General features: G+C 32.6%; 1 protein-coding gene across 1 annotated transcript in view; it reads right to left on the bottom strand.

The window, feature by feature from the left end:
* Window positions 1-17,315, bottom strand: part of LOC141055618 (solute carrier family 49 member A3-like) — an 88,996-nt gene extending 71,681 nt beyond the window's left edge. The window contains exon 1 of the mRNA XM_073552262.1: window positions 16,904-17,315. Within this exon, the coding sequence (XP_073408363.1) occupies window positions 16,904-17,098 (195 nt within the window). The 5' untranslated portion in view covers window positions 17,099-17,315. The remainder of the gene's footprint in view (window positions 1-16,903) is intronic.
* Between the last annotated feature and the right edge of the window lie 791 nt (window positions 17,316-18,106).

Genomic DNA, 18,106 nt, shown 5'->3' with positions numbered 1-18,106 from the left:
CTATATACAGTACCGGTGTATTGTGTGTTATACATAGCTATACTATATACAGTACTGGTGTATTGTGTGGTATACATATTTATACTATATACATTACCGGTGTATTGTGTGGTATATATAGTTATACTATATACAGTACTGGTGTATTGTGTGGTATATATAGTTATACTATATACAGTACTGGTGTATTGTGTGGTATACATAGTTACACTATATACAGTACTGGTGTATTGTGTGTTATACATAGCTATACTATATACATTACTGGTGTATTGTGTGGTATATATAGTTACAGTATACTATATACAGTACTGGTGTATTGTGTGGTATACATAGTTATACTATATACAGTACCGGTGTATAGTGTGGTATACATAGTTATACTATATACAGTACCGGTGTATTGTGTGGTATACATAGTTATACTATGTACAGTACCTGTGTATTATGTGGTATATATAGTTACACTATATACAGTACTGGTGTATTGTGTGGTATATGTAGTTATACTATATACAGTACTGGTGTATTGTGTGGTATACATAGCTATACTATATACAGTACTGGTGTATAGTGTGGTATACATAGCTATACTATATACAGTACTGGTGTATAGTGTGGTATACATAGCTATACTATATACAGTACTGTTGTATAGTGTGACATACATAGTTATACTATATACAGTACTGGTGTATTGTGTGGTATACATAGTTATACTATATACAGTACTGGTGTATTGTGTGGTATACATAGTTATACTATATACAGTACTGGTGTATTGTGTGGTATACATAGTTATACTATATACAGTACCGGTGTATTATGTGGTATATATAGTTATACTATATACAGTACTGGTGTATTGTGTGGTATATATAGTTATACTATATACAGTACTGGTGTATTGTGTGGTATACATAGTTATACTATATACAGTACTGGTGTATTGTGTGGTATATATAGTTATACTATATACAGTACTGATGTATTGTGTGGTATACATAGTTACACTATATACAGTACTGGTGTATTGTGTGGTATATATAGTTATACTATATACAGTACTGGTGTATTGTGTGGTATACATAGTTATACTATATACAGTACTGGTGTATTGTGTGGTATACAGTTATACTTCATACAGAACTGGTGTATTGTGTGGTATACATAGTTATACTATATACAGTACTGGTGTATTGTGTGGTATACATAGTTATACAATATACAGTACTGGTGTATTGTGTGGTATACATAGTTATACTATATACAGTACTGGTATATTGTGTGGTATATATAGTTATACTATATACAGTACTGGTGTATTGTGTGGTATACATAGTTATACTATATACAGTACTGGTGTATTGTGTGGTATATATAGTTATACTATATACAGTACTGGTGTATTGTGTGGTATACATAGTTATACTATATACAGTACTGGTGTATTGTGTGGTATATATAGTTATACTATATACAGTACTGGTGTATTGTGTGGTATACATAGTTATACTATATACAGTACTGGTGTATTGTGTGGTATACATAGCTATACTATATACAGTACTGGTGTATTGTGTGGTATACATAGCTATACTATATACAGTACCGGTGTATTGTGTGTTATACATAGTTATACTATATACAGTACTGGTGTATTGTGTGGTATATATAGTTATACTATATACAGTACTGGTGTATTGTGTGGTATACATAGTTATACTATATACAGTACTGGTATATTGTGTGGTATACATAGTTATACTATATACAGTACTGGTGTATTGTGTGGTATACATAGTTATACTATATACAGTACTGGTGTATTGTGTGGTATACATAGTTATACTATATACAGTACTGGTGTATTGTGTGGTATACATAGTTATACTATATACAGAACTGGTGTATTGTGTGGTATACATAGCTATACTATATACAGTACTGGTGTATTGTGTGGTATACATAGTTATACTATATACAGTACTGGTGTATTGTGTGGTATACATAGTTATACTATATACAGTACTGGTGTATTGTGTGGTATATATAGTTATACTATATACAGTACTGGTGTATTGTGTGGTATACATAGTTATACTATATACAGTACTGAAGTATTGTGTGGTATACATAGTTATACTATATACAGTACTGGTGTATTGCGTGGTATACATAGTTATACTATATACAGTACTGGTGTATTGTGTGGTATATATAGTTATACTATATACAGTACTGGTATATTGTGTGGTATACATAGTTATACTATATACAGTACCGGTGTATTGTGTGTTATACATAGTTATACTATATACAGTACTGGTGTATTGTGTGGTATATATAGTTATACTATATACAGTACTGGTGTATTGTGTGGTATACATAGTTATACTATATACAGTACTGGTGTATTGTGTGGTATACATAGTTATACTATATACAGTACTGGTGTATTGTGTGGTATACATAGTTACACTATATACAGTACTGGTGTATTGTGTGGTATACATAGTTATACTATATACAGTACCGGTGTATTGTGTGGTATATATAGCTACACTATATACAGTACTGGTGTATTGTGTGGTATACATAGTTATACTATATAAAGAACCGGTGTATTGTGTGGTATATATAGTTACACTATATACAGTACTGGTGTATTGTGTTGTATACATAGTTATACTATATACAGTACCGCTGTATTGTGTGGTATATAGTTACACTATATACAGTACTGGTGTATTGTGTGGTATACATAGTTATACTATATACAGTACTGGTGTATTGTATGGTATATATAGTTACACTATATACAGTACTGGTGTGTTGTTTGGTATACATAGTTACACTATATACAGTACTGGTGTGTTGTGTGGTATACATAGTTATACTTTATACAGTACCGGTGTATTGTGTGGTATACATAGTTATACTATATACAGTACTGGTGTATTGTGTGGTATACATAGTTATACTATATACAGTACTGGTGTATTGTGTGGTATACATAGTTATACTATATACAGTACTGGTGTATTGTGTGGTATATATAGTTACACTATATACAGTACTGGTGTATTGTGTGGTATACATAGTTATACTATATACAGTACTGGTGTATTGTGTGGTATATATAGTTACACTATATACAGTACTGGTGTATTGTGTGGTATACATAGTTATACTATATACAGTACTGGTGTATTGTGTGGTATACATAGTTACACTATATACAGTACTGGTGTATTGTGTGGTATACATAGTTATACTATATACAGTACTGGTGTATTGTGTGGTATACATAGTTATACTATATACAGTACTGGTGTATTGTGTGGTATACATAGTTATACTATATACAGTACCGGTGTATTGTGTGGTATACATAGTTATACTATATACAGTACTGGTGTATTGTGTGGTATACATAGTTATACTATATACAGTACCTGTGTATTGTGTGGTATACATAGTTATACTATATACAGGACCGGTGTATTGTGTGGTATATATAGTTATACTATATACAGTACCGGTGTATTGTGTGGTATACATAGTTATACTATATACAGTACTGGTGTATTGTGTGGTATACATAGTTACACTATATACAGTACCGGTGTATTGTGTGGTATATATAGTTACACTATATACAATACCTGTGTATTGTGGTATATATAGTTATACTATATACAGTACTGGTGTATTGTGTGTTATACATAGCTATACTATATACAGTACTGGTGTATTGTGTGGTATACATAGTTACACTATATACAGGACCGGTGTATTGTGTGGTATACATAGTTATACTATATACAGTACTGGTGTATTGTGTGGTATACATAGTTATACTATATACAGTACTGGTGTATTGTGTGGTATACATAGTTATACTATATACAGTACTGGTGTATTGTGTAGTATACATAGTTATACTATATACAGTACTGGTGTATTGTGTGGTATACATAGTTATACTATATACAGTACTGGTGTATTGTGTGGTATATATAGTTACACTATATACAGTACTGGTGTATTGTGTGGTTTACATAGTTACACTATATACAGTACTGGTGTATTGTGTGGTATACATAGTTATACTATATACAGTACTGGTGTATTGTGTGGTATATATAGTTATACTATATACAGTACTGGTGTATTGTGTGGTATACATAGTTATACTATATACAGTACTGGTGTATTGTGTGGTATACATAGCTATACTATATACAGTACTGGTGTATTGTGTGGTATATATAGTTATACTATATACAGAACTGGTGTATTTTGTGGTATACATAGTTATACTATATACAGTACCGGTGTATTGTGTGGTATATATAGTTATACTATATACAGTACCGGTGTATTGTGTGGTATATATAGTTATACTATATACAGTACTGGTGTATTGTGTGGTATATATAGTTATACTATATACAGTACTGGTGTATTGTGTGGTATATATAGTTACACTATATACAATACTGGTGTATTGTGTGGTATACATAGTTATACTATATACAGTACCGGTGTATTGTGTGGTATATATAGTTATACTATATACAGTACCGGTGTATTGTGTGGTATACATAGTTATACTATATACAGTACTGGTGTATTGTGTGGTATACATAGTTATACTATATACAGTACTGGTGTATTGTGTGGTATACATAGTTATACTATATACATTACTGGTGTATTGTGTGGTATATATAGTTATACTATATACAGTACTGGTGTATTGTGTGGTATACATAGTTATACTATATACAGCACTGGTGTATTGTGTGGTATACATAGTTATACTATATACAGTACTGGTGTATTGTGTGGTATACATAGTTATACTATATACAGTACTGGTGTATTGTGTGGTATACATAGTTATACTATATACATTACTGGTGTATTGTGTGGTATATATAGTTATACTATATACAGTACTGGTGTATTGTGTGGTATACATAGTTATACTATATACAGTACTGGTGTATTGTGTGGTATACATAGTTATACTATATACAGTACTGGTGTATTGTGTGGTATACATAGTTATACTATATACAGTACCGGTGTATTGTGTGGTATACATAGTTATACTATATACAGTACTGGTGTATTGTGTGGTATACATAGTTATACTATATACAGTACTGGTGTATTGTGTGGTATACATAGTTATACTATATACATTACTGGTGTATTGTGTGGTATACATAGTTATACTATATACAGTACTGGTGTATTGTGTGGTATACATAGTTATACTATATACAGTACCGGTGTATTGTGTGGTATACATAGTTATACTATATACATTACTGGTGTATTGTGTGGTATACATAGTTATACTATATACAGTACTGGTGTATTGTGTGGTATACATAGTTATACTATATACATTACTGGTGTATTGTGTGGTATACATAGTTATACTATATACATTATGGGTGTATTGTGTGGTATACATAGTTATACTATATACAGTACTGGTGTATTGTGTGGTATACATAGTTATACTACATACAGTACCGGTGTATTGTGTGTTATACATAGTTATACTATATACAGTACTGGTGTATTGTGTGGTATATATAGTTATACTATATACAGTACTGGTGTATTGTGTGGTATACATAGCTATACTATATACAGTACCGGTGTATTGTGTGGTATATATAGTTATACTATATACAGTACTGGTGTATAGTGTGGTATACATAGCTATACTATATACAGTACCGGTGTATTGTGTGGTATATATAGTTATACTATATACAGTACTGGTGTATTGTGTGGTATACATAGTTATACTATATACAGTACCGGTGTATTGTGTGGTATACATAGTTATACTATATACATTACTGGTGTATTGTGTGGTATACATAGTTATACTATATACAGTACTGGTGTATTGTGTGGTATACATAGTTATACTATATACAGTACCGGTGTATTGTGTGGTATACATAGTTATACTATATACATTACTGGTGTATTGTGTGGTATACATAGTTATACTATATACAGTACTGGTGTATTGTGTGGTATACATAGTTATACTATATACATTACTGGTGTATTGTGTGGTATACATAGTTATACTATATACATTACTGGTGTATTGTGTGGTATACATAGTTATACTATATACAGTACTGGTGTATTGTGTGGTATACATAGTTATACTATATACAGTACCGGTGTATTGTGTGTTATACATAGTTATACTATATACAGTACTGGTGTATTGTGTGGTATATATAGTTATACTATATACAGTACTGGTGTATTGTGTGGTATACATAGCTATACTATATACAGTACCGGTGTATTGTGTGGTATATATAGTTATACTATATACAGTACTGGTGTATTATGTGGTATACATAGTTATACTATATACAGTACCGGTGTATTGTGTGGTATACATAGTTACACTATATACAGTACCGGTGTATTGTGTGGTATATATAGTTATACTATATACAGTACTGGTGTATTGTGTGGTATACATAGTTATACTATATACAGTACTGGTGTATAGTGTGGTATACATAGCTATACTATATACAGTACCGGTGTATTGTGTGGTATATATAGTTATACTATATACAGTACTGGTGTATTGTGTGGTATACATAGTTATACTATATACAGTACTGGTGTATTGTGTGGTATATATAGCTATACTATATACAGTACCGGTGTATTGTGTGGTATATATAGTTATACTATATACAGTACTGGTGTATTGTGTGGTATACATAGTTATACTATATACAGTACTGGTGTATTGTGTGGTATATATAGTTATACTATATACAGTACTGGTGTATTGTGTGGTATACATAGTTATACTATATACAGTACTGGTGTATTGTGTGGTATACATAGCTATACTATATACAGTACTGGTGTATTGTGTGGTATATATAGTTATACTATATACAGAACTGGTGTATTTTGTGGTATACATAGTTATACTATATACAGTACCGGTGTATTGTGTGGTATATATAGTTATACTATATACAGTACCGGTGTATTGTGTGGTATACATAGTTATACTATATACAGTACTGGTGTATTGTGTGGTATATATAGTTATACTATATACAGTACTGGTGTATTGTGTGGTATATATAGTTACACTATATACAATACTGGTGTATTGTGTGGTATACATAGTTATACTATATACAGTACCGGTGTATTGTGTGGTATATATAGTTATACTATATACAGTACCGGTGTATTGTGTGGTATACATAGTTATACTATATACAGTACTGGTGTATTGTGTGGTATACATAGTTATACTATATACAGTACTGGTGTATTGTGTGGTATACATAGTTATACTATATACATTACTGGTGTATTGTGTGGTATATATAGTTATACTATATACAGTACTGGTGTATTGTGTGGTATACATAGTTATACTATATACAGTACTGGTGTATTGTGTGGTATACATAGTTATACTATATACAGTACTGGTGTATTGTGTGGTATACATAGTTATACTATATACAGTACTGGTGTATTGTGTGGTATACATAGTTATACTATATACATTACTGGTGTATTGTGTGGTATACATAGTTATACTATATACAGTACTGGTGTATTGTGTGGTATACATAGTTATACTATATACAGTACTGGTGTATTGTGTGGTATACATAGTTATACTATATACAGTACTGGTGTATTGTGTGGTATACATAGTTATACTATATACAGTACCGGTGTATTGTGTGGTATACATAGTTATACTATATACAGTACTGGTGTATTGTGTGGTATACATAGTTATACTATATACAGTACCGGTGTATTGTGTGGTATACATAGTTATACTATATATATTACTGGTGTATTGTGTGGTATACATAGTTATACTATATACAGTACTGGTGTATTGTGTGGTATACATAGTTATACTATATACAGTACTGGTGTATTGTGTGGTATACATAGTTATACTATATACAGTACCGGTGTATTGTGTGGTATACATAGTTATACTATATACATTACTGGTGTATTGTGTGGTATACATAGTTATACTATATACAGTACCGGTGTATTGTGTGGTATACATAGTTATACTATATACATTACTGGTGTATTGTGTGGTATACATAGTTATACTATATACATTACTGGTGTATTGTGTGGTATACATAGTTATACTATATACAGTACTGGTGTATTGTGTGGTATACATAGTTATACTATATACAGTACCGGTGTATTGTGTGTTATACATAGTTATACTATATACAGTACTGGTGTATTGTGTGGTATACATAGTTATACTATATACAGTACCGGTGTATTGTGTGGTATACATAGCTATACTATATACAGTACCGGTGTATTGTGTGGTATATATAGTTATACTATATACAGTACTGGTGTATAGTGTGGTATACATAGCTATACTATATACAGTACCGGTGTATTGTGTGGTATATATAGTTATACTATATACAGTACTGGTGTATTGTGTGGTATACATAGCTATACTATATACAGTACCGGTGTATTGTGTAGTATACATAGTTATACTATATACAGTACCGGTGTATTGTATGGTATACATAGTTATACTATATACATTACTGGTGTATTGTGTGGTATACATAGTTATACTATATACAGTACCGGTGTATTGTGTGGTATACATAGTTATACTATATACAGTACCGGTGTATTGTGTGGTATACATAGTTATACTATATACATTACTGGTGTATTGTGTGGTATACATAGTTATACTATATACAGTACCGGTGTATTGTGTGGTATACATAGTTATACTATATACATTACTGGTGTATTGTGTGGTATACATAGTTATACTATATACATTACTGGTGTATTGTGTGGTATACATAGTTATACTATATACAGTACTGGTGTATTGTGTGGTATACATAGTTATACTATATACAGTACCGGTGTATTGTGTGTTATACATAGTTATACTATATACAGTACTGGTGTATTGTGTGGTATATATAGTTATACTATATACAGTACCGGTGTATTGTGTGGTATATATAGTTATACTATATACAGTACTGGTGTATTGTGTGGTATACATAGTTATACTATATACAGTACTGGTGTATAGTGTGGTATACATAGCTATACTATATACAGTACCGGTGTATTGTGTGGTATATATAGTTATACTATATACAGTACTGGTGTATTGTGTGGTATACATAGTTATACTATATACAGTACTGGTGTATTGTGTGGTATATATAGTTATACTATATACAGTACCGGTGTATTGTGTGGTATATATAGTTATACTATATACAGTACTGGTGTATTGTGTGGTATACATAGTTATACTATATACAGTACCGGTGTATTGTGTGGTATATATAGTTATACTATATACAGTACCGGTGTATTGTGTGGTATACATAGTTATACTATATACAGTACCGGTGTATTGTGTGGTATACATAGTTATACTATATACAGTACTGGTGTATTGTGTGGTATACATAGTTATACTATATACAGTACTGGTGTATTGTGTGGTATACATAGTTATACTATATACAGTACCGGTGTATTGTGTGGTATACATAGTTATACTATATACAGTACCGGTGTATTGTGTGGTATACATAGTTATACTATATACAGTACTGGTGTATTGTGTGGTATACATAGTTATACTATATACAGTACCGGTGTATTGTGTGGTATACATAGTTACACTATATACAGTACCGGTGTATTGTGTGGTATATATAGTTATACTATATACAGTACTGGTGTATTGTGTGGTATACATAGTTATACTATATACAGTACTGGTGTATAGTGTGGTATACATAGCTATACTATATACAGTACCGGTGTATTGTGTGGTATATATAGTTATACTATATACAGTACTGGTGTATTGTGTGGTATACATAGTTATACTATATACAGTACTGGTGTATTGTGTGGTATATATAGTTATACTATATACAGTACCGGTGTATTGTGTGGTATATATAGTTATACTATATACAGTACTGGTGTATTGTGTGGTATACATAGTTATACTATATACAGTACCGGTGTATTGTGTGGTATATATAGTTATACTATATACAGTACCGGTGTATTGTGTGGTATACATAGTTATACTATATACAGTACTGGTGTATTGTGTGGTATACATAGTTATACTATATACAGTACCGGTGTATTGTGTGGTATATATAGTTATACTATATACAGTACTGGTGTATTGTGTGGTATATATAGTTATACTATATACAGTACTGGTGTATTGTGTGGTATACATAGTTATACTATATACAGTACTGGTGTATTGTGTGGTATATATAGTTATACTATATACAGTACTGGTGTATTGTGTGGTATACATAGTTATACTATATACAGTACTGGTGTATTGTGTGGTATATATAGTTATACTATATACAGTACCGGTGTATTGTGTGGTATACATAGTTATACTATATACAGTACTGGTGTATTGTGTGGTATACATAGTTATACTATATACAGTACTGGTGTATTGTGTGGTATACATAGTTATACTATATACAGTACCGGTGTATTGTGTGGTATACATAGTTATACTATATACAGTACTGGTGTATTGTGTGGTATACATAGTTATACTATATACATTACTGGTGTATTGTGTGGTATACATAGTTATACTATATACAGTACTGGTGTATTGTGTGGTATATATAGTTATACTATATACAGTACCGGTGTATTGTGTGGTATACATAGTTATACTATATACAGTACTGGTGTATTGTGTGGTATACATAGTTATACTATATACAGTACTGGTGTATAGTGTGGTATACATAGCTATACTATATACAGTACCGGTGTATTGTGTGGTATATATAGTTATACTATATACAGTACTGGTGTATTGTGTGGTATACATAGTTATACTATATACAGTACTGGTGTATTGTGTGGTATATATAGTTATACTATATACAGTACTGGTGTATTGTGTGGTATATATAGTTATACTATATACAGTACTGGTGTATTGTGTGGTATACATAGTTATACTATATACAGTACTGGTGTATTGTGTGGTATATATAGTTATACTATATACAGTACCGGTGTATTGTGTGGTATACATAGTTATACTATATACAGTACTGGTGTATTGTGTGGTATACATAGTTATACTATATACAGTACCGGTGTATTGTGTGGTATATATAGTTATACTATATACAGTACTGGTGTATTGTGTGGTATATATAGTTATACTATATACAGTACTGGTGTATTGTGTGGTATACATAGTTATACTATATACAGTACTGGTGTATTGTGTGGTATATATAGTTATACTATATACAGTACCGGTGTATTGTGTGGTATACATAGTTATACTATATACAGTACTGGTGTATTGTGTGGTATATATAGTTATACTATATACAGTACTGGTGTATTGTGTGGTATATATAGTTATACTATATACAGTACCGGTGTATTGTGTGGTATACATAGTTATACTATATACAGTACTGGTGTATTGTGTGGTATATATAGTTATACTATATACAGTACTGGTGTATTGTGTGGTATACATAGTTATACTATATACAGTACCGGTGTATTGTGTGGTATACATAGTTATACTATATACAGTACTGGTGTATTGTGTGGTATATATAGTTACACTATATACAGTACTGGTGTATTGTGTGGTATACATAGTTATACTATATACAGTACTGGTGTATTGTGTGGTATACATAGTTATACTATATACAGTACCGGTGTATTGTGTGGTATACATAGTTATACTATATACAGTACCGGTGTATTGTGTGGTATACATAGTTACACTATATACAGTACTGGTGTATTGTGTGGTATACATAGTTATACTATATACAGTACTGGTGTATTGTGTGGTATATATAGTTATACTATATACAGTACTGGTGTATTGTGTGGTATACATAGTTATACTATATACAGTACTGGTGTATTGTGTGGTATACATAGTTACACTATATACAGTACCGGTGTATTGTGTGGTATACATAGTTATACTATATACAGTACTGGTGTATTGTGTGGTATATATAGTTATACTATATACAGTACTGGTGTATTGTGTGGTATACATAGTTATACTATATACAGTACCGGTGTATTGTGTGGTATACATAGTTATACTATATACAGTACCGGTGTATTGTGTGGTATACATAGTTATACTATATACAGTACTGGTGTATTGTGTGGTATACATAGTTATACTATATACAGTACCGGTGTATTGTGTGGTATACATAGTTATACTATATACATTACTGGTGTATTGTGTGGTATATATAGTTATACTATATACAGTACCGGTGTATTGTGTGGTATACATAGTTATACTATATACAGTACCGGTGTATTGTGTGGTATACATAGTTATACTATATACAGTACCGGTGTATTGTGTGGTATACATAGTTATACTATATACAGTACTGGTGTATTGTGTGGTATACATAGTTATACTATATACAGTACCGGTGTATTGTGTGGTATACATAGTTATACTATATACAGTACTGGTGTATTGTGTGGTATACATAGTTATACTATATACAGTACCGGTGTATTGTGTGGTATACATAGTTATACTATATACAGTACTGGTGTATTGTGTGGTATATATAGTTATACTATATACAGTACTGGTGTATTGTGTGGTATACATAGTTATACTATATACAGTACTGGTGTATTGTGTGGTATACATAGTTATACTATATACAGTACCGGTGTATTGTGTGGTATACATAGTTATACTATATACAGTACTGGTGTATTGTGTGGTATATATAGTTATACTATATACAGTACCGGTGTATTGTGTGGTATACATAGTTATACTATATACAGTACCGGTGTATTGTGTGGTATATATAGTTATACTATATACAGTACTGGTGTATTGTGTGGTATATGTAGTTATACTATATACAGTACTGGTGTATTGTGTGGTATACATAGTTATACTATATACAGTACTGGTGTATTGTGTGGTATATATAGTTATACTATATACAGTACTGGTGTATTGTGTGGTATACATAGTTATACTATATACAGTACTGGTGTATTGTGTGGTATATATAGTTATACTATATACAGTACCGGTGTATTGTGTGGTATACATAGTTATACTATATACAGTACTGGTGTATTGTGTGGTATACATAGTTATACTATATACAGTACTGGTGTATTGTGTGGTATACATAGTTATACTATATACAGTACCGGTGTATTGTGTGGTATACATAGTTATACTATATACAGTACTGGTGTATTGTGTGGTATACATAGTTATACTATATACATTACTGGTGTATTGTGTGGTATACATAGTTATACTATATACAGTACTGGTGTATTGTGTGGTATATATAGTTATACTATATACAGTACCGGTGTATTGTGTGGTATATATAGTTATACTATATACAGTACTGGTGTATTGTGTGGTATACATAGTTATACTATATACAGTACTGGTGTATTGTGTGGTATATATAGTTATACTATATACAGTACTGGTGTATTGTGTGGTATATATAGTTATACTATATACAGTACTGGTGTATTGTGTGGTATACATAGTTATACTATATACAGTACTGGTGTATTGTGTGGTATATATAGTTATACTATATACAGTACCGGTGTATTGTGTGGTATACATAGTTATACTATATACAGTACTGGTGTATTGTGTGGTATACATAGTTATACTATATACAGTACCGGTGTATTGTGTGGTATATATAGTTATACTATATACAGTACTGGTGTATTGTGTGGTATATATAGTTATACTATATACAGTACTGGTGTATTGTGTGGTATACATAGTTATACTATATACAGTACTGGTGTATTGTGTGGTATATATAGTTATACTATATACAGTACCGGTGTATTGTGTGGTATACATAGTTATACTATATACAGTACTGGTGTATTGTGTGGTATATATAGTTATACTATATACAGTACTGGTGTATTGTGTGGTATATATAGTTATACTATATACAGTACCGGTGTATTGTGTGGTATACATAGTTATACTATATACAGTACTGGTGTATTGTGTGGTATATATAGTTATACTATATACAGTACTGGTGTATTGTGTGGTATACATAGTTATACTATATACAGTACCGGTGTATTGTGTGGTATACATAGTTATACTATATACAGTACTGGTGTATTGTGTGGTATATATAGTTACACTATATACAGTACTGGTGTATTGTGTGGTATACATAGTTATACTATATACAGTACTGGTGTATTGTGTGGTATACATAGTTATACTATATACAGTACCGGTGTATTGTGTGGTATACATAGTTATACTATATACAGTACCGGTGTATTGTGTGGTATACATAGTTACACTATATACAGTACTGGTGTATTGTGTGGTATACATAGTTATACTATATACAGTACTGGTGTATTGTGTGGTATATATAGTTATACTATATACAGTACTGGTGTATTGTGTGGTATACATAGTTATACTATATACAGTACTGGTGTATTGTGTGGTATACATAGTTACACTATATACAGTACCGGTGTATTGTGTGGTATACATAGTTATACTATATACAGTACTGGTGTATTGTGTGGTATATATAGTTATACTATATACAGTACTGGTGTATTGTGTGGTATACATAGTTATACTATATACAGTACCGGTGTATTGTGTGGTATACATAGTTATACTATATACAGTACCGGTGTATTGTGTGGTATACATAGTTATACTATATACAGTACTGGTGTATTGTGTGGTATACATAGTTATACTATATACAGTACCGGTGTATTGTGTGGTATACATAGTTATACTATATACATTACTGGTGTATTGTGTGGTATATATAGTTATACTATATACAGTACCGGTGTATTGTGTGGTATACATAGTTATACTATATACAGTACCGGTGTATTGTGTGGTATACATAGTTATACTATATACAGTACCGGTGTATTGTGTGGTATACATAGTTATACTATATACAGTACTGGTGTATTGTGTGGTATACATAGTTATACTATATACAGTACCGGTGTATTGTGTGGTATATATAGTTATACTATATACAGTACCGGTGTATTGTGTGGTATACATAGTTATACTATATACAGTACTGGTGTATTGTGTGGTATACATAGTTATACTATATACAGTACCGGTGTATTGTGTGGTATACATAGTTATACTATATACAGTACTGGTGTATTGTGTGGTATATATAGTTATACTATATACAGTACTGGTGTATTGTGTGGTATACATAGTTATACTATATACAGTACTGGTGTATTGTGTGGTATACATAGTTATACTATATACAGTACCGGTGTATTGTGTGGTATACATAGTTATACTATATACAGTACTGGTGTATTGTGTGGTATACATAGTTATACTATATACAGTACTGGTGTATTGTGTGGTATACATAGTTATACTATATACAGTACTGGTGTATTGTGTGGTATACATAGTTATACTATATACAGTACTGGTGTATTGTGTGGTATACATAGTTATACTATATACAGTACTGGTGTATTGTGTGGTATACATAGTTATACTATATACAGTACCGGTGTATTGTGTGGTATACATAGTTATACTATATACAGTACTGGTGTATTGTGTGGTATACATAGTTATACTATATACAGTACCGGTGTATTGTGTGGTATATATAGTTATACTATATACAGTACCGGTGTATTGTGTGGTATATATAGTTATACTATATACAGTACTGGTGTATTGTGTGGTATACATAGTTATACTATATACAGTACTGGTGTATTGTGTGGTATACATAGTTATACTATATACAGTACCGGTGTATTGTGTGGTATATATAGTTATACTATATACAGTACCGGTGTATTGTGTGGTATATATAGTTATACTATATACAGTACTGGTGTATTGTGTGGTATACATAGTTATACTATATACAGTACTGGTGTATTGTGTGGTATATATAGCTATACTATATACAGTACTGGTGTATTGTGTGGTATACATAGTTATACTATATACAGTACTGGTGTATTGTGTGGTATACATAGTTATACTATATACAGTACTGGTGTATTGTGTGGTATACATAGTTATACTATATACAGTACCGGTGTATTGTGTGGTATACATAGTTATACTATATACAGTACTGGTGTATTGTGTGGTATACATAGTTATACTATATACAGTACTGGTGTATTGTGTGGTATATATAGTTATACTATATACAGTACTGGTGTATTGTGTGGTATACATAGTTATACTATATACAGTACTGGTGTATTGTGTGGTATACATAGTTATACTATATACAGTACCGGTGTATTGTGTGGTATACATAGTTATACTATATACAGTACTGGTGTATTGTGTGGTATACATAGTTATACTATATACAGTACCGGTGTATTGTGTGGTATACATAGTTATACTATATACAGTACTGGTGTATTGTGTGGTATACATAGTTATACTATATACAGTACTGGTGTATTGTGTGGTTTATTTATATTATTTCACTTATAAATAAAGCACATAAGTAAAGCAGCCATGGTTATACACTTATATACTGAGATGCATAGTATTGCTTATGGACACAATTTCATATATAGACAGACGTGCTGCTGCAGAACCTCTTGACAAGGAAGCTATGACACGCTGCCGGCACAAGTGGACATGGAGTGGGTCCTCACAGGCACTTACCATGGCGTTAGAGGAGTTGAGCAGACACACTGCAGCCAGGACCAGCCACCTCTTGTTGTACAGCCGGACCTGGCCGAGCTTCCCCAGAGCCTGGCACCGCTCGTAGCTGCTGGGATCTTCTTCACCAACTGGCAACTGTGTGGCATCGTCAGGGGCACTGTGCACCGGCCCGTGGAGGGTGGCAGCCTCAGCCATGTCTCTCCAGGGTTCTATCGCTCACAAGTAACACATGTCCGATGCATCGGCCACCAAGCTCGCCCTCAGTGATGCCAGGCACAGAGGCAGATGACCGGGACGCACCGGAGACGGCCCCCTGACTGATCCGTCCGCCCTGCACCCGGCTCCGACTAGGAAGTGGGAAAGCCACACAAACCCCGTGTAATCACTGTGTGATGGTTGTGACTGGAGCCTCATGACACGGGCTGAGTCCTGCCCACAGCACAGACACGGAAACCAGCCCGGCTTCCCACGGCGTAGTCTCTCACACCCTGCACTGGGCAGAGGCTGGTCTCCAGCTTTCCCTCTTCTCCTTCGTCAGGATTCTCATATTGTGTTTTAATTCTTGGTGTTTTGACGGTCTCTGCCAACAAAACACTGTATTATACAGTCTCCCACAGCACCCTCCAGTCCACACACACAGTATGATGACCCTACAGTGACCCCACACAATACGAGCCCTTCTAACAGTATAACCCCCGCACCACTACACACAGTATGATGGCCCCTACATAACCATCCACACAGTATTACGGACCCCACGCCACCCTCCAAACTGTATAAGCCTCCACCAGCCCTCCAAACAGTATAATTTCCAACCATACCCTAGCAAACAGTATAGTGACACGCACAAAGTCCTGCAACAATATAATACCCCTCATATAACCCTGCAAACAGTATAATGCCCCTCACATAGCCCTGCAAACAGCATAATGGCCCCCACATAGCCCTGCAAACAGTATAATGGCTCCCACATAGCCCTGCAAACAGTATAATGGCCCCCACATAGCCCTGAAAAGAGTATAATGCCCCTCACATAGCCCTGAAAACAGCATAATGGCTCCCACATAGCCCTGCAAACAGTATAATGGCTCCCACATAGCCCTGAAAACAATATAATTGCCCTCACATAGCCCTGAAAACAGCATAATGGCCCCCACATAGCCCTGCAAACAGTATAATGGCTCCCACATAGCCCTGCAAACA

Source organism: Dendrobates tinctorius, unplaced genomic scaffold (genome assembly GCF_039654945.1).
Source record: "Dendrobates tinctorius isolate UK_male_01 unplaced genomic scaffold, ASM3965494v1 ptg000189l, whole genome shotgun sequence".
Classification (NCBI taxonomy): domain Eukaryota; kingdom Metazoa; phylum Chordata; class Amphibia; order Anura; family Dendrobatidae; genus Dendrobates; species Dendrobates tinctorius.
This window is presented reverse-complemented; position numbering and strand designations above follow the sequence as displayed.